Source organism: Heptranchias perlo, chromosome 2, assembly GCF_035084215.1.
Source record: "Heptranchias perlo isolate sHepPer1 chromosome 2, sHepPer1.hap1, whole genome shotgun sequence".
In the NCBI taxonomy this organism is placed as follows: domain Eukaryota; kingdom Metazoa; phylum Chordata; class Chondrichthyes; order Hexanchiformes; family Hexanchidae; genus Heptranchias; species Heptranchias perlo.
The window spans coordinates 122,967,694-122,987,380 of NC_090326.1; the positions used below are offsets into that span (position 1 = coordinate 122,967,694).

The 19,687-nt window shown below is 43.2% G+C and overlaps 1 protein-coding gene across 2 annotated transcripts in view; it reads left to right on the forward strand.

Moving 5' to 3' along the window:
• The window catches only part of rundc3b (RUN domain containing 3b), a 118,828-nt gene that overhangs the window by 20,360 nt on the left and 78,781 nt on the right, over positions 1-19,687 (forward strand). For both annotated transcript variants that reach the window (XM_068006945.1, XM_068006951.1), the window contains exon 2: positions 6,756-6,871. In XM_068006945.1, coding sequence (XP_067863046.1) covers positions 6,756-6,871 — 116 coding nt within the window. The remainder of the gene's footprint in view (positions 1-6,755; positions 6,872-19,687) is intronic.

The following is a 19,687-nucleotide window of genomic DNA, read 5'->3' on the forward strand; positions in this document are numbered from 1 at the left end:
AATCCATATCATTGACTTTAACTGTAACTGTTTTTCCATTCCCAGTCCATACATTATGTATTTCTGAAGTACACATTGCAAATGGAATTACTAGAATACTCCACATCTAATAATGTTTTCCTACCCACTTTTTCAGAAAATTTCCATTCTTTTTTTCTTATGCGAGTTAGACATTTGTTTTGGATGAGAAAAGGTTAGGTCACTTTACAACATGGTAGAGTGAAATTAATGAGACCTGCTGGATTTTCCATTGCCTATCAGTAATTGCTCCTGTCATACTGCGTTATAGGAGCTAAATTTAGCATTTAAATGGGCGTTATTTTAAGAAGTAAGTTGTTTGGCCCATCATGCTTGTCCTGCCTGTTCTGCCAATGCTGCAGTACGATCATTCACAGTCTCTTCTAGTTTGCACTCCACCTCCCACTTTCTCGTCATCCACTTCTATCTTGATAAACATGTAACTCTTATGTGCCTCTATATTTTCTTATCCAAGTCATTTTAAAGCTCTTGTGTACTGGATGACATTATTGTTACTGTCAATCCTAAAGAGATTAGGTTGGTATTTTCCAGTATGTACAGAATCAGTCAGGAGGGAGTGGCCCTGGGAATCCTCAACATTGACTCCGGACCCTATGAAATTTCATGGCATCAGGTCAAACATGGGCAAGGAAACCTCCTGCTGATTTCCACCTACCACCCTCCCTCAGCTGATGAATCAGTCCTCCTCCATGTTGAACACCACTTGGAGGAAGCACTGAGGGTAGCAAGGGCACAGAATGTGCTCTGGGTGGGGGAATTCAACGTCCATCACCAAGAGTGGCTCGGTAGCACCACTACTGACCAAGCTGGCCGAGTCCTGAAGGACATGGCTGCCAGACTGGGCCTGCGGCAGGTGGTGAGCGAACCAACAGGAGGGAAAAACTTACTTGACCTCGTCCTCACCAAGCTACCTGTCACAAATGAGTCATAGAGTCATAGAGTTATACAGCACGGATAGAGGCCCTTCGGCCCATCGTGTCTGCGCCGGCCATCAAGCCCAGTCTAATCTAATCCCATATTCCAGCATTTGGTCCGTAGCCTTGTATGCTATGGCATTTCAAGTGCTCATCCAAATGCTTCTTGAATGTTGTGAGGGTTCCTGCCTCCACAACCCTCTCAGGCAGTGAGTTCCAGACTCCAACCACCCTCTGGGTGAAAAAGTTCTTTCTCAAATCCCCTCTAAACCTCCCGCCTTTTACCTTGAATCTATGCCCCCTTGTTATAGAACCCTCAACGAAGGGAAAAAGCTCCTTAGTATCCATCCTATCTGTGCCCCTCATAATTTTGGACACCTCAATCATGTTCCCCCCTCAGCCTCCTCTGCTCCAAGGAAAACAAACCCAATCTTCCCAGTCTCTCTTCATAGCTGAAGCGCTCCAGCCCTGGTAACATCCTGGTGAATCTCCTCTGCACCCTCTCCAAAGCGATCACATCCTTCCTGTAGTGTGGCGACCAGAACTGCACACAGTACTCCAGCTGTAGCCTAACCAGTGTTTTATACAGCTCCATCATAACCTCCTTGCTCTTATATTCTATGCCTCGGCTAATAAAGGCAAGTATCCCATATGCCTCCTTTACCACCTTATCTACCTGTTCCGCCGCCTTCAGGGATCTGTGAACTTGCACACCAAGATCCCTCTGACCCTCTGTCTTGCCTAGGGTCCTCCCATTCATTGTGTATTCCCTTGCCTTGTTAGTCCCTCCAAAGTGCATCACCTCGCACTTTTCCGGGTTAAATTCCATTTGCCACTGTTCCGTCCATCTGACCAACCCATCTATATCGTCCTGCAGACTGAGGCTATCCTCCTCACTATTTACCACCCTACCAATTTTTGTATCATCAGCGAACTTACTGATCATACCTTTTACATTCATATCCAAGTCATTAATGTAGACCACAAACAGCAAGGGCCCCAGCACCGATCCCTGTGGTACCCCACTGGCCACAGGCTTCCAGTCACAAAAACAACCTTCGACCATCACCCTCTGCCTTCTGCCACTAAGCCAGTTTTGTATCCAAAGTGCCAAGGCACCCTGGACTCCATGGGCTCGTACCTTCTTGACCAGTCTCCTGTGCGGGACTTTATCGAAGGCCTTACTGAAATCCATGTATACCACATCCACTGCGTTACCCTCATCCACACGCCTGGTCACCCCCTCAAAAAATTCAATCAAATTAGTCAGACATGATCTTCCCTTGACAAAGCCATGTTGACTATCCCTGATTAATCCTTGCTTCTCCAAGTGGAGACTAATTTTGTCCTTCAGAATTTTTTCCAATAATTTTCCTACCACTGATGTTAGGCTCACTGGCCTGTAGTTCCCCGGTTTTTCCCTACTCCCCTTCTTGAATAATGGTGCTACATTAGCGGTTCTCCAGTCCTCTGGCACATCCCCTGTGGCCAGAGAGGTTCTGAATATATGTGTGAGAGCCCCCGCAATCTCCTCCTTTGCCTCACACAGTAGCCTGGGATACATTTCGTCCGGGCCTGGGGATTTATCCATTTTTAGGCCTGCTAAAACCGCCAATACCTCCTCCCGCTCGATGTTAATATGTTCGAGTATATCACAGTCCCCCTGTCGTATTTCTATGTCTACGTCGTCCTTCTCCATAGTGAAAACAGATGCAAAAAATTCATTTAGAACCCCTCCTACATCTTCCGGCTCCACACACAGATTGCCATTTTGTCCCTAATGGGCCCTATTTTTTCCCTAGTTATCCTCTTACCCTTAATATACTTATAAAACATCTTAGGATTTTGCTCGCCAGTGTTTTTTCATGGCCCCTCCTTGATCTCCTAATTTCCTTTTTAATTATCCCCCTGCACTTTTTGTACTCCTCTAGGGCTTCCTCCGTCCTTATCCTTTTGTATCTGCCAAAAGCGCTCCTTTTTTTCCTAATCCATTCTCGTATATCCCCTGACATCCAAGGTTCCCTGGAGTTCTTGGAACCACCCTTGACCTTTACGGGAACATGTTGCCATTGTATGGTCTCAATCTCCCTTCTGAAAGACTCCCATTGCTCCGATGCGGATTTTCCTACAAGCAGCTGATCCCAGTCCATTTTGGCCAGATCCTGCCTTATCCTATTAAAATCGGCCTTCCCCCAATTTAGAACCTTTATTTCCGGCCCCTCCCTGTCCTTTTCCATGACCACCTTAAATCTCACTGAATTATGGTCACTGTCACCAAAGTGCTCACCTACTAGCACTTCTTCCACTTGGCCGGCCACATTCCCTAGAATTAGGTCCAGTACCGTCCCCTCTCTTGTAGGACTTTCTACATGCTGGCTCAAAAAGCTCTCCTGGATGCACGTTAAGAATTTTGTACCCTCTAAGCCTTTTACACTCTGAGTATCCCAGTTAATATTGGGGAAGTTGAAATCCCCCACTATTATTACCCTATTATTTGCACAATTTTCTGAGATTTGCCTACATATCTGTTCCTCTATCTCCCCCTGACTGTTCATGACAGTACTGGTAAGAGTGACCACCGCACCGTCCTCGTGGAGACGAAGTCCTGTCTTCGCACTGAGGATACCATCCAACGTGTTGTGTGGCACTACCACCGTGTTAAATGGGATAGATTTAGAACAGATCTAGCAGCTCAAAACTGGGCATCCATGAGGTGCTGTGGGCCATCAGCACAGCAGAATTGTATTCCAGCACAATCTGTAACCTCATGGCCTGGCATATTCCTCACTCTACCATTACCAACAAGCCAGGGGATCAACCCTGGTTCAATGAGGAGTGTAGAAGAGTATGCCAGGAGCAGCACCAGGTGTACCTAAAAATGAGGTGCCAACCTGTTGAAGCTACAACTCAGGACTACATGCACGCTAAACAGCGGAAGCAACATGCTATAGACAGAGCTAAGCGATTCCACAACCAACGGATCAGATCAAAGCTCTGCAGTCCTGCCACATCCAGTTGTGAATGGTGGTGGACAATTGAACAACTAGTGGGAGGAGGAGGCTCTGTAAACATCCCCATCCTCAATTATGGCAGAGTCCAGCACGTGAGTGCAAAAGACAAAGCTGAAGCGTTTGCAACCATCTTCAGCCAGAAGTGCAGAGTGGATGATCCATCTCTGCCGCCTCCCGATATCCCCACCATCACAGAAGCCAGTCTTCAGCCAATTCGATTCACTCCATGTAATATCAAGAAACGGCTGAGTGCACTGGATACAGCAAAGGCTATGGGCCCCGACAACATCCCGGCCAAAGTGCTGAAGACTTGTGCTCCAGAACTAGCTGCGCCTCAAGCCAAATTGTTCCAGTACAGCTACAACACTGGCATCTACCCGACGATGTGGAAAATTGCCCAGGGGTATCCTGTCCACAAAAAGCAGGAAAAATCCAATCCAGCCAATTACTGCCCCATCAGTCTACTCTCAATCATCAGCAAAGTGATGGAAGGTGTCGTCGACAGTGCTATCAAGCGGAACTTACTCACCAATAACCTGCTTACCGATGTTCAGTTTGGGTTCTGCCAGGACCACTCTGCTCCAGACCTCATTACAGCCTTTGTCCAAACATGGACAAAAGAGCTGAATTCCAGAGGTGAGGTGAGAGTGACTGCCCTTGACATCAAGGCAGCATTTGAACGAGTGTGGCACCAAGGAGCCCTAGTAAAATTGAAGTCAATGGGAATCAGGGGGAAAACTCTGCAGTGGCTGGAGTCATACCTAGCACAAAGGAAGATGGTAGTGGTTGTTGGAGGCCAATCATCTCAGCCCCAGGACATTGCTGCAGGAGTTCCTCAGGGCAGTGTCGTAGGCCCAAGCAGCTTCAGCTGCTTCATCAATGACCTTCCCTCCATCATAAGGTTAGAAATGGGGATGTTTGCTGATGATTGGACAGTTTTCAGTTCCATTCGCAACCCCTCAAATAACGAAGCAGTCCAAGCCCGCATGCAGCAAGACCTGGACAACATCCAGGCTTGGGCTGATGAGTGGCAAGTAACATTCGCGCCTGGCAAGTGCCAGGCAATGACCATCTCCAATAAGGGAGAATCTAACCACCTCCCCTTGACATTCAACGGTATCACCATCGCTGAATCCCCCACCATCAACATCCTGGGGGTCACCATTGACCAGAAACTTAACTGGACCAGCCATATAAATACTGTGGCTACAAGAGCAGGTCAGAGGCTGGGTATTCTGCGGTGAGTGACTCATCTCCTGATTCCCCAAAACCTTTCCACCATCTACGAGGTACAAGTCAGGCGTGTGATGGAATACTCTCCACTTGCCTGGATGAGTGCAGCTCCAACAACACTCAAGAAGCTCGACACCATGCAGGACAAAGCAGCCCGCTTGATTGGCACCCCATCCACCACCCTAAACATTCACTTCCTCCACCACCGGCGCACCGTGGCTGCAGTGTGTACCATCCACAGGATGCACTGCAGCAACTCACCAAGGTTTCTTCGACAGCACCTCCCAAACCCGCGACCTCTACCACCTAGAAGGACAAGAGCAGCAGATACATGGGAACAACAGCACCTGCATGTTCCCCTCCAAGTCACACACCATCCTGACTTGGAAATATATCGCCGTTCCTTCATCGTCGCTGGGTCAAATTCCTGGAACTCCCTTCCTAACAGCACCGTGGGAGAACCTTAACCACACGGACTGCAGCGGTTCAAGGCGGCGGCTCACCACCACCTTCTCAAGGGCAGTTAGGGATGGGCAATAAATGCTGGCCTCGCCAGCGACTCCCACATCCCATGAACGCATAATAAAAAAAAATTGTTTGTTTTGATTCTGGGGAAGCTCTGTATTCCTGCCAAGTGAGCTGGATTATTGCTACCTAAAATTTATAGATATCTTTTTGGTAAATTTTCTAGAATTGGACAATTTAATGACCAAAGCCATTGGTTTGTGGTTTTCAGTGAAAAATGGAATCCCAGAAAGTGGCCCTCAAAATCCTAGCATCCCGTGTATTAAAAATAGAATTGGACTCTTCAGTCACTATAAATCAGTGGCCCTGATAATGTCCATTTAAAGCGAATGTTTATTTCACATAAGGTCATCTTTGTGTAATCTACAGGTTGTGGGAAATCATTCTTTTTAATGTTTGTTGCACTCTAAACCTGTTGGATGAGATAAAAATGACTTCTTGAAGTAAAATCTGGCGATGCTTTTAATTCTGGCTCTTGTCACTGTTTCCCATTGGTGGAATCCTGGGAGCAGAACCCAGTTCCTATCAAAATAGACAACCAGAAAGTTTTTAAGGTCCACACAATTAAATTTCAGCTACTACTGTCATTTTGGATTTTCTTCTGGAAGTTTTTTGGGCTTTTGATTTTTGCTTTCCTTTATTTCATCTCCATTTTTCTCTTCTCCCAAATGTGCTGATCCCTGCAACTGTGTTTCTTAAAAACTGTGAGTTCATCTTAAAGCTTTTCTCCCTCTACCTGATCCATAACCAAGATGGGAAAAAGTAATGTCTGGTTTTGACTGACTCCAGTCCCATCCTCTAATTGGTCTGAATGTCTGATACTGGCAACCGGCAATTCCAGTGAATAAGGTGATTTTTTTTTTAATGAAATGTGAACAAGCTGAATATTACCTTAAATGCCCAACTGTTGGCATATATGGCCCGTCCTGTGTTTTATTTTTGTTATTGCTTCGAATACGTTTTTCTTTTCACAGCCTGATTTATTTGAATCTTAGACCTAATGTATATCTTTCTTGCGTTTTATGTTTTGCAGGTTTTCTGTCAAGACCCTAATTGATCGCTCCTGTTTTGAGACCATTGATGACTCATGTTCTGAATTTACAAACTTTGCAGCTATTCTGGAGCAAGTCCTGAGTCATCGTCTCAAAGGTAACGTTATCTGCTCTGTGTGCAGAAAGCAAAAGATGTGAATTACCCAACTGGGGTACATTTGTGTTATCAAATGTAATCATAGGTGGGGTCATTTTTTTTAGTGTGGAGATTAATAGATTTATAAAGTTTACCAGTTGTTGGGATGGGGAGATAAGTGAAAATTCAAGTTGAACAAAAATTGGACTGCATTTTGAGTTGTAGAAAGCATCAAAGAGCAATCTTAGATTATGTGTTCTGTAATACTGAGATTTCAAAATGTTTGTAAATTTGAGTGATTTTGCACATGAATGAAATCCATTACTTTACTTTTGTGAATTTCAGTGCAGGCATATAAGGAATGACAATTGCTCGGGGAGGGAAGGCAAGGCACATGTCAAACAAACATTTACACTCACTAATGTCTAATGCTCCATTCCCAGCTGATACAAGTGGGAAATGGAAGCAAAATATTTTGGACATTATTTCAGCTCCACCAAGTTGTAGGGTGTGTCAAAATGGGACTGAATTTATTTTGTGCGTCATTTGAAACAATACTAGTAAATAATTTCCCATGATGCTGTAAGGTGACCCACATTTAAAGCCCTGCTGGTGAGAATCTTGCTTCACAGTTTGGAATCACAGGGGTTGAAGTTGTTCTACAGAGGCCCTTTTTATATTTATCCCCAACGAAACCCGACTCTCAAGTGAAAAAGGCATATAGATATGGAAACTGAATAACAATTGATTCAGGATTGGCTGAAGAATACATCAAGTTCCATTTCATAGGTATTAAAGAACCTTCATAACTCTTGATTTTGTGGTCAGATATTATTGATCAACATAAAGTTAAGAATCAGATTATTCTAAGACGGAAAATGTTCCTCAGGTTTTTGACTCTTTTTATTCCTCTGGGGGGGAAGCACGATGGGATGTGGTTAAGAAACTATTTACTTCCCTTTCCCTTGCCTGGTCTCTGCCACAAAAATGCTGGACAGCTGGCCATGTCCTGGTTTTCTTTCTACCAATACTGCTCAATAGCAGCTACTAAAAGAAACATGATAACCTACAGTGTGATTCTTTTCTCCCTCAGCCCCTCTCCCTTGAGAAATTCATGGCTTCCATTTGGAACCTACTACATATTAGTGCGATTGGGAGCTGGCCATACTATGATGGCACAATGTGTTAGCAAAGGACTTGAAGCTCCAATGTGATGTGCCAAAGTGCCATTCCACTTCATGGTTGATGCTTCAAGAACAGTGAACTGGAACCCAGGATCCAATATATTTTCTCACTGCCAAAGCATTTTATTTATTTAACCAACATCATTAAGTGCTTTTGTAAACTGATTGTTCCTGTGCATAAATTCTCTTCACAATGGAATCTTGCTGACTGTTGCCACTACCTGTCTTATTGATTGAAGGAAAGAACAAACATGCATTTGTATAACATGATATCATATATCATATCTCTCAGGATATGAAAAAATACTTCACATACAATGAATTATTTTGATGTGTTACTCATTTTGCTGTGCAGCTATTCTGCACATAGCAAGGTCCCAAAAGCTGCAATGTAATGAATGACCTGTTAACATTTTTAGTGATGTTGGTTTCGGGAAGATTACCTGTTAATGGATGTTTTTATTTCTTCCCATGATGACTTTTTCCAGTTCACCTATACTTCGTTTATCGGGACCATTGTTCCATACTCAATGTTCATAGTATAAATTCTGTGGAAAATCTAAGTGTAGAACCACTAGATCTAAAATAGACTGACTGCATTACACCTTCAGTGAGACCTCCCCAGATGGTGCTCTGGCAGGGAAGTAACGTGTTGGCTCCAACGTGAGGGACAACGTAATGCCCATAATCCAATGATTGTCCCAACATGCATCATAGTCATGCTAGATACTTATTGCAGCAAGTCTGACTTGTTGGCAGGCAGCGCACTATAGGGATAGGGATAAAATGTGCAAAATGTGGCCAATTACAGGCCAGGCGCATTGAAATTTAGAGCAGCACTACAAATAAACATATAGTGGAGCCCTATTGAGCATATACAGGAGTATAAACACTGTAGGGTTTGGAAGAGGCCAGAGTATCCAATGTAACTTGTCAGTATCGTCATTGGCAGGTGATATTATTCAAAGCACTTTACAAGTCAAATTGCCTGTTTTAGGCAGCTGCTCTGGACGCCTGAAAAATGGCCTGACCCAATTTCTAGTCAGATGTTTTTCAGGCGTTCTTGCACCCTTAAAAGAGGCGCAACAAAGTCCAATTTCTACTCCAATGTGTTCAGCAGGGGATGGGGGAGAATTTAAGAAAAAAGCAATCTTCTATTTCCATGAAACCAACCGCAAAACTGAAATCTATTTGGTATTTGCTGCATTTGTCAGAGTGGTTCCGGTGGATGCAAAAGATTCCAGATTCGAATAAGAACAGTTTCCTGGCCAACATTCCTTCCTCAGATAATACCACCAAAAACAGACACATGTCATTTACTATTTGTGGGGAATTACTGGACACAAATTGGCTGCCTATATAATGACAGTGACTGCACTTCAAAAGTCATTCATTAACTGTGATGTGTATTAGGACATCTAAGGATGTGATACGATGCTACGTAAATGCAAGTTATTTCTTTCTGTTTATTTATTAGTGGAGAGTTTGACTGTGAAATCATGGTAACTTCAAAGTGCTTTGAACGTTTATTTCGGCCTCCTTTAAATTGCCACACAGAAGCCAGTCCTTTGAAATCGCAAAAACCTGTGTGTCGCCAGGAAACTTAGAATATATTAAGATATCAAACTGTTTCCATGCACTGCAGACTTCACAGCAACTTCTGTTTTATTGATCAGGCAAAATCAAATCTTCATGGCAAAAGTTGACATAACATTTCTATGACGACCAGTTTGAAAATACGCTAATTTGGGAAACTGGTGTAATTGTGCGTTCTGCTTGTGATTTGAATTCACCGAGTCCGGCGGTGTGTCTAATTTTATCACCTGGCGTTCTTACAGGATATTTGTTTGGTTCCGCTTTTCAATATGAAGTTTTAAAGCCCTTAACCCCATCACAAGTTGATGCTGTCTATCATTACAGCCCCAAACCAGACATACTTTCAACAAAAATATAGGGTCTGTTTGTCGACCGTGTTTATTTTGTGCATCACTGATAACTGGGGAGATGATGAGAGAAGCTTCTCCTAATCCTGTTACAAATTATCTGTATTTGGCTGGATGTCAGTACTTATCTGTCCCACATTGTGCTGTCAGCAGTGTTATGAAAATATCATCTTGTTGATGGATGCCCTCCACCCATATCTCCCTCAGATAAATGGGACAGAGATCAATGAGATCTCAGAAGACTTGGGCTTAGAAGTTTAGTAATTGATCAAACTATGTCCAGATTGGTTTGGTTTATTACTTCCAATCAGAATAGAAACATCATGAATAGTTTTGGATAACTTTCTGCCCATTACTTGTCTGAGTTTACTTCAGAACACCAACACGCCCTCAATAAAGGGTGTAGAGCATATTACCCATTGGTTAGCAAGGATGAAATTTGGAGGTGACATGTACTTCATAAGAAATTTTTCCTTCATGCTGAAATGCATGTCATGATATAAATTTGACATAGAACTTGTAAAACAAATCAGCTGAATCTCACTCTGGTACAGCTCCCCCACCTATAATGAGACCAGCAGATGGTTGTTATCAGAGCAATGTGGGCTGCAACTTACCTGGTAGAGCTGCCACAGTGCCTCAGGATATGATGTCTTACTTGACCTCGCAGATTCCTAACTCTCATTGAGACATCCCTCTGGTAAGAGTCTGACCCCTTGCTGGTAATAAGTCAATTTAAATGTGTTGCCTTCGTCCACCAACTTTCTTGTTTCCTCCCAAATCTGGAGCATGACTGTGCAGCATGGACCTGTATATGCATTGAGTCATGGATATACTTATGGCACTCCCAAGTTTTGGAGGAAGTCAGAACATTCGGTGTGAGTGTGGGAAGAGTAATGTGGGCACTTACGCAATACACCTCACCTGTGCTGGCCAGAAAATTACAACAACATGATATCATTACAGTTGAATCAGGTCTTAAATATCCACAAACCAACAGAGCAGTAACTTGCTATTTGACTTTTTCTGTCAGTAACTTTCGTATGTCAACAAGTGTATAACATGTTTGTTACCTTGTTAGTCAAGTTTCTTTATCCAGCAAATTTTGTAGGGAACAAGAAAAGTCTGATATTAACCCTTTCTCTCCCAAATGTCTATTTTCACAGGGCGTGGGTACGTTCTATATTTCACATAGTGTGAGAAGTGTTCAAAAGCTAATGGTACTGCTCAGTACTGAGGAGTATTTGATAATGTTGCCAGTGAATAACTCAATAAATACTGCATGTTGATATTACACACTGCATTAACATTTTGTTTTAAAAATTTATTTGTGTCAGCAATTTGAAAAGTGAAACAGGCTTCTTTAGTGTTGTTGGAGCTGCACTCATCCAGGCAATTGGAGAGTGTTCCATCGCACTCCTGACTTGTGCCTTGCAGATGGTGGAAAAGCTTTGGGGAGTCAGGAGGTGAGTGACTCGCCGCAGAATACCCAGCCTCTGACCTGCTCTTGTAGCCACAGTATTTATGTGTCTGGTCCAGTTAAGTTTCTGGTCAATGGTGACCCCCAGGATGTTGATGGTGGAGGATTCGGCGATGGTAATGCCGTTGAATGTCAAGGGGTGGTGGTTAGATTCTCTCTTGTTGGAGATTGTCATTGCCTGACACTTGTCTGGCACGAATGTTACTTGCCACTTATGAGCCCAAGCCTGGATGTTATCCAGGTCTTGCTGCATGCGGGCACGGACTGCTTCATTATCTGAGGGGTTGCGAATGGAACTGAACACTGTGCAATCATCAGCAAACATCCCAATTTCTGACCTTATGATGGAGGGAAGGTCATTGATGAAGCAGCTCAAGATGGTTGGGCCTAGGACACTGCCCTGAGGAACTCCTGCAGCAATGTCCTGGGGCTGAGATGATTGGCCTCCAACAACCACTACCATTTTCCTTTGTGCTAGGTATGACACCAGCCACTGGAGAGCTTTCCCCCTGATTCCCATTGACTTCAGTTTTACTAGGGCTCCTTGGTGCCACACTCGGTCAAATGCTGCCTTGATGTCAAGGGCAGTCACTCTCACCTCACCTCTGGAATTCAGCTCTTTTGTCCATGTTTGGACCAAGGCTGTAATGAGGTCTGGAGCCGAGTGTTCCTGGCGGAACCCAAACTGAGCAACGGTGAGCAGGTTATTGGTGAGTAAGTGCCGCTCGATAGCACTGTCGACGACACCTTCCATCACTTTGCTGATGATTGAGAGTAGACTGATGGGGCGGTAATTGGCTGGATTGGATTTGTCCTGCTTTTTGTGGACAGGACATACCTGGATAATTTTCTACATTGTTGGGTAGATGCCAGTGTTGTAGCTGCACTGGAACAGTTTGGCTAGCGGCGCGGCTAGTTCTGGAGCACAAGGCTTCAGCACTACAGCTGGGACGTTGTCGGGGTCCCTAGCCTTTGTTGTATCCAGTGCACTCGGCCGTTTCTTGATATCACGTCCAGTGAATCGAATTGGCTGAAGACTGGCTTCTGTGATGGTGGGGATGTTGGGAGGAGGCCGAGACAGGTCATCCACTCGGCACTTCTGGCTGAAGATTGTCTGTCCAAACGAGGCCTGCTATAGAAATGTAAATTGTTGTCATTGTCCAGTCATAATCATTAAACTTGTAATGAAATTCTCAGCATCTGATTTATCTTGTTTCTTTTAGCATCCTTTTATTTGTTGCTTTCAAGCTTTTTTAAAAAAAAACACATTTTCCACTTCGCTCACTTTTCTGTTTTCTCTTGCTTTGTTTCTTAACTCTTAACTCCCTACTCCCTTTGTTCTTATTTATCCTTTTCTTAGATTTACTTCTCACTTTCCCTGCTTTTCATGTTTTTGGATTTTCAAGTCTTCCAGTTGGTGACAGATGCTAAATTTGGAGAGAAAATGAGAAGATAGCAAATGTGGCTGGCTTGCTGCTTCCATAAAAATGTTTTCAAGGCTGTACATAAGGCCAACATGGTTTCATGACTGGATAAATGTAGCCAGTTGTAAAAAGAGTGCATAGGATGAATGTCTCTGTCCTCTAAGTTTGCCAACCCTCCAGGATTGCTCTGGAGTCTCCAGGAATTAAAGATTAATGTCCTGGATACTGCTGCAAGCAACCCAGAGAAAAATAATGACATTAAAGAAATTGTGTGCTTTTTTTCCATTTTCTTTGACCACTTTTGTTTATTAGTTCTAAAAATATTGGAGGTGGAAAAATAGGTTGTTTTGACCATCAAGGGTCATCAAATTGGGTAATGAAGACTTAATTTGCTTTCCAATTGACGTGGGAAAGGGGTGGGCTGCAAGGATGGATGTGTCAGGCGACCAATGGCAGGCGTGTGGGGGGAGGGCAGTGGACGCAGGAGGTCATGTGATGAAGCCTCCAGGAATGCATCCAACCAGAATTGGCAACCCTACCAGCCTCAGATCTAGACATTGTTCAAATGTTACAGCAGGACTGGCGGAATGGATATGGGAGCCATTTCCAAGAAAGGATAGTCTTAATTTACAAATACATATAAAAAGCTTAAAAAATAAACTGATTGATTTATTCCCATAGAGGATTATGACTGATTTATTCCTATCTGTTTTATTATGCTGCTCATGATGTATTTAGTCATTCATTATAACAAAAAAGTTTCTGCGTTGATGAAATAATTTATCAATGCAAACAGAATAATTGACTCTTTCGTAATTCAGCGACTCCATTTTTCAAAATGGACTCCTGATTCTCTTTGCTTGCTTAATGTTTTTTTAACAACTAGCTTGGTGATGACAGAATGTGCTCTGAATCTAAACTGGTCTGAAAAGAGCTAGTTCAGTTTAATATCTCAATTTTGTCCAAATTCAGTTTTAGAAATAATGCAAATTACAATTTAATAAATATTATATAATATTCTAATGTATCTGAAGATGTTCCTTCATGACAGCCCCTACCTCAACATATATACAGAATATAAGCTTTGAATTGAAGCAAAGATTCCGTGAATTCAAATGTGCAGAAATTCCCTCTCCTTCTACATCTTCAGGAGCAGTAATTAGCTCTGCAGCAAATTGTTCAAAACTATGAATTCTTGGTAACTGTCTGCGAGATTTTCTTGCTTCTGATAATGTTTACTTACTGCTAGTCTCCTTCAGTACACTTCTAAAAGTAATTCCATAAAAAACATATATTTTCCACTTCCCTCATTTCTGTTTTCTCTTGCTTTATTTCTTAACTCCCTACTCCCTTTGTTCTTCTTTATCCTTAGATTTACTTCTCACTTTCCCTACTTTTCATGTTTTTGGATTTTCAAGTCTTCCAGTTGGTGACAGATGCTAAATTTGGAGAGAAAATGAGAAGATAGCAAATGTGGCTGGCTTGCTGCTTCCATAAAAGTGTTTTCAGGGCTGGACATACGGCCAACATGGTTTCATGACAGGATAAATGTGGCCAGTTTTAAAAAGAATGCATAGGATGAATGTCTCTGGCCTTTAAGATTCTATAATTCCATAGTTGTTGTGCCACATAATATTTCACACAGTTTATAGAAATCATATAAACTGTTTTTAGTAGAAGTGATTTAGTTACTTAGTTTTAGACTGCTTGTCATAGAAGGTAATGGTAGGAATTGGATCATGTTATAGAATCTTAGATAAAACTACAAATTTCAGTTCAGGCATTCTTGTGATCGATGAAGTGATGTAGATGTGAACATATGACCAGACACTGGATAATCCTACTCCTAATAATATAGAATCATAGAAATTGTTTTAGAATCATAGAAAACTTACGGCACAGAAGGAGGCCATTTGGCCCATCGTGTCCGCACCGGATATCAACAGTGACAACCCTTAATAATATCAATAATGATGTGTTCATCCAAGCAAAGTAACAAAAGTGAGTTGATGAAAGTTTTGAAGCTACATTTATCGTGATGCTAAAGTGGCAACTCATTTGGGGAAAAAAGCACTCACTCGTGCTCTAAATGTATATTGAAAAGTTTTTTTTAGGGTGGGTGAATTTGTACTTGAGGTGAAGCACACCATGCTAGGAAATGAAACACTCTCCCCATTTTTTTCACCCAATCTCTCACAGTTCAGGAGGTATATAGGGTATGGTAGCATAGTGGTTATATTACTGGACTAATTCACAAGTTCAAATTCCACCATGGCAGTTTGAGAATTTGAATTCAGTTTAAAATAAAAAGCTAGTAACAGTAAAAGTGACCATGAAGCTGTTGGATTGTCATTAAAAACTCAACTGGTTCATTAATGTCCTTTTAGTGAACAAAACCTGCTTTCTGGTATGTGACTCCAGTGCCACATCAATGAGGTTGACTCTTAACTGCCCTCTGAATTGGCCACTCAGTTATATTAAAACCAGCAACCAGGGATGGGCAATAAACACTGGAACATAGGAACAGGAGTAGGCCATTCAGCCCCTTGAGCCTATTCCACCATTCAATTAGATCATGGCTGATCAGTATCGTAACTCCATCCACCCGCCTTGGTTCCCTAACCTGTAATACTCTTGCCGAACAAAAACCTAGTTTTGAAATTTTCAATTGACCTACCCTCAACAGCTATTTGGGAATTGTAAACAATTTTACAACACCAAGTTATAGTCCAGCAATTTTATTTTAAATTCACAAGCTTTCGGAGGCTTCCACCTTCCTCAGGTGAACGTTGTTGGAAATGAAATCCTCGAAATGAAATCGCATTTATAATTCACAGAACAGTTTTTTCAACTGCCCGTTGCCAAGGCAATCAATGTGCAGACAGACAGGTGTTACCTGCAAGGTCTCCGAATATACAAATCACCAAAAAAAAACAAAAAAAAAACAGAGATAGAGAGGTAGAAACATAGAAAAGACAGCAACTGACCCGTTATATTAAAAACAGATAACATTTGTTCGCTGGTGGGGTAACGTGTAGCGTGACATGAACCCAAGATCCCGGTTGAGGCCGTCCTCATGGGTGCGGAACTTGGCTATCAATTTCTGCTCGACGATTTTGCGTTGTCGTGTGTCTCGAAGGCCGCCTTGGAGTACGCTTACCCGAAGGTCGGTGGCTGAATGTCCTTGACTGCTGAAGTGTTCCCCGACTGGGAGGGAACCCTCCTGTTTGGTGATTGTTGCGCGGTGTCCGTTCATCCGTTGTCGCAGCGTCTGCATGGTCTCGCCAATGTACCATGCTGTGGGGCATCCTTTCCTGCAACGTATGAGGTAGACAACGTTGGCCGAGTCACAGGAGTATGAACCATGCACCTGGTGGGTGGTGTCCTCTCGTGTGATGGTGGTATCTGTGTCGATGATCTGGCATGTCTTGCAGAGGTTACCGTGGCAGGGTTGTGTGGTGTCATGGACGCTGTTCTTTTGAAAGCAAGGTAATTTGCTGCGAACGATGGTCTGTTTGAGGTTGGGTGGCTGTTTAAAGGCGAGTAGTGGAGGTGTGGGGATGGCCATAGCGAGGTGTTCGTCGTCATTGATGACATGTTGAAGGCTGCGGAGAACATGGTGTAGTTTCTCCGCTCCGGGGAAGTACTGGACGACGAAGGGTACTCTGTTCGTTGCGTCCCGTGTTAGTCTCCTGAGGAGGTCTATGCGATTTTTCGCTGTGGCCCGTCGGAACTGTCAATTGATGAGTCGAATGTCATATCCTGTTCTTACTAGGGTGTCTTTCAGCGTCTGTAGGTGTCCATCGCGTTCCTCCTCATCTGAGCAGACCCTGTGTATTCGCAGGGCCTGTCCATAGGGGATGGCCTCTTTGACGTGGTTAGGGTGGAAGCTGGAAAAGTGGAGCATCGTGAGGTTGTCCGTGGGCTTGCGGTAGAGTGAGGTGCTGAGGTGCCCGTCTTTGATGGAGATTCGTGTGTCCAAGAAAGAAACTGATTCTGAGGAGTAGTCCATGGTGAGCTTGATGGTGGGATGGAACTTGTTGATGTTATCATGTAGTCTCTTTAGTGATTCCTTGCCATGGGTCCATAGAAAGAAAATGTCGTCGATGTATCTGGTGTATAGTGTTGGTTGGAGGTCCTGTGCAGTGAAGAAGTCCTGCTCGAACTTGTGCATGAAAATGTTGGCGTATTGGGGTGTGAATTTGGTCCCCATGGCTGTTCCGTGTGTTTGGGTAAAGAACTGGTTATCGAAGGTGAAGACATTGTGATCCAGGATGAAGCGGATGAGTTGTAGGATGGCGTCTGGAGATTGGCTGTTGTTGGTGTTGAGTATTGATGCTGTCGCAGCGATGCCGTCATCGTGGGGGATACTGGTGTAGAGTGCCGAGACGTCCATCGTGGTGAGAAGTGTTCCTGGTTCAACTGGTCTGTGGGTACTGAGTTTTTGTAGGAAGTCTGTAGTGTCGCGACAGAAGCTGGGGGTTCCCTGTACGATGGGTTTCAGGATGCCCTCGATGTATCCAGAGAGGTTCTCACACAGGGTTTCGTTGCCTGATACGATAGGACGTCCGGGTGGGTTGGCTTTGTGTATCTTTGGGAGGCAGTAGAAGTCTCCCACGCGGGATGAGAGTGCGTAGGATGCTTTGAAGGTCTGGATCGAAGGTCTTGATCAGTTTGTTGAGCTGGTGGGTGTGTTCTTTGGTCGGATCTGCGGGTAACTGTCTGTAGTGTTCCTGGTTGTCCAGTTGTCGGTATGCTTCTTTGCAATAGTCCGTTCTGTTCTGTATGACTATGGCTCCTCCTTTGTCCGCTGGTTTGATGACTATGTTGCGGTTGGTCTTGAGCGTTGATGGCGTTGCGTTGAGCTCGGGTGACATTCTGGACTGTCTTCTGAGTGCGGCTGATGAATCTGGCATTGATGCATTTCCTGACAGCTTGAGCATACATGTCCAGCTGAGGGCAGCGACCCTCCGGAGGAGTCCAGTTTTTAATATAACGGGTCAGTTGCTGTCTTTTCTATGTTTCTACCTCTCTATCTCTTTTTTTTGGGTTTTTTTTTGGTGATTTGTATATTCGGAGACCTTGCAAGTAACACCTGTCTGTCTGCACACTGATTGCCTTGGCAACGGGCAGTTGACAAAACTGTCTGTAATCACCAAGCATTGTTCTGTGATTTATAAATGCGATTTCATTTCGAGGATTTAATTTCCACATCGTTCACCTGAGGAAGGAGGAAGCCTCCGAAAGCTTGTGAATTTAAAATAAAATTGCTGGACTATAACTTGGTGTTGTAAAATTGTTTACAATTGTCAACCCCAGTCCATCACCGGCATCTCCACATCATAGCTTTTTGGGAGAGAGAGAGGGTTCCAGATTCCCACTGCTCTTTGTGTGAAGAAGTGCTTCCTGACATCACCTTTGAACTGCCTAGCTCTAATTTTAAGGTTATGGCCCTTTGTCCTGGACTCCCCCACCAGAGGAAATTGTTCCTCTCTGTTTACCCTATCCAATACTTGAATCATCTTAAACACCTCAATTAGATCACCCTTTTAATCTTCTATACTGAAGTGAATACAAGCCTTGTTTATGCAACTTGTCCTCATAATTTAACCCTGTTAGCCCTGGTATCATTCTGGTGAATCTGTGATGTACCTCCTTCAAGGCCAATATATCCTTCCTGAGGTGTGGTGCCCAGAACTGAACACAATACTCCAGTTGGAGTCTAACCAGAGATTTATAAAACTGTAACATAACTTCTACCCCTTTGTATTCCAACCCTCTTGAGATAAAGGCTGACATTCCATTAGTCTTTTAAATTATTTTTTTGTACCTGTCCATTAGCTTTTAGTGATTTTTGCACATGGACTCCTAAATCTCTCTGCTCCTCCACAGTTCCTAGCTTCTTACCATTTATAAAACACTTCAATTTATCTTTTAGGTCCAAGGTGGATGACATCACACTTCCCCACATTAAACTCCATTTGCTACAGTTTTGCCCACTCACTTCATCTATCAATGTGCCTTTGCAACTTTCTGCTCCCATCTACACTATTTACTGTGCCACCTAACTTAGTGCCTTGGATATAAGGCTCTCTATTACATCATCTAAGTCATTTATAAATATAGTGAAAAGCTGAGGCCCCAGTACGGATCCCTGGGGGACACCGCTAGTCACATGTTGCCAATTTGAGTATATACCCATTATCCCTATTGTCTGTCTCCTACCTCCTAACCAATTCCCTACCTATGTCAAATGGTTACCTCCAATTCCATGCGCTCTCGTTTTTGTTAATAGTCCCTTGTTGCCTTGCCAGTGACATCCACATCCCAAGAATGAATGTTTGTTTTATTTTTATTCAAAACTGCAGAGTAAAGGTGTGTCCCAGCAATGTGCCATAGTTGAAGCCTCAGACGACATCCTTGCTGCATAGTGTGATTTTTTTTTTAAAGCATTTTTTCCAACAGCAATTTTATGACCAGAGAAATTGCCAATTAGTGTCAAATTGGGGATAGTTTTTTATTGTGACATGGACTCTCTCTCTCTCATCCACTAGAAATTGAGTTGAATTTGCCCAAACTTATTCTATGCAGCAACCTTACAGCTATTGGAGAGATGAGGCATCTCATCAGACTGGGCTGGATTTGAGCCAAGGTGCCAAAAATAAAAGGCCAATGTCTATTCCATTACACCATCCAGTCCCTCATTTTTTTTTGAATATACTTTTTTAACTTGAGCATAATATCCTATCTACAGTAGACTTCTTTCATAAGAGCTTTGGAAAAACTGTAACCTTTGATTGTAAAGC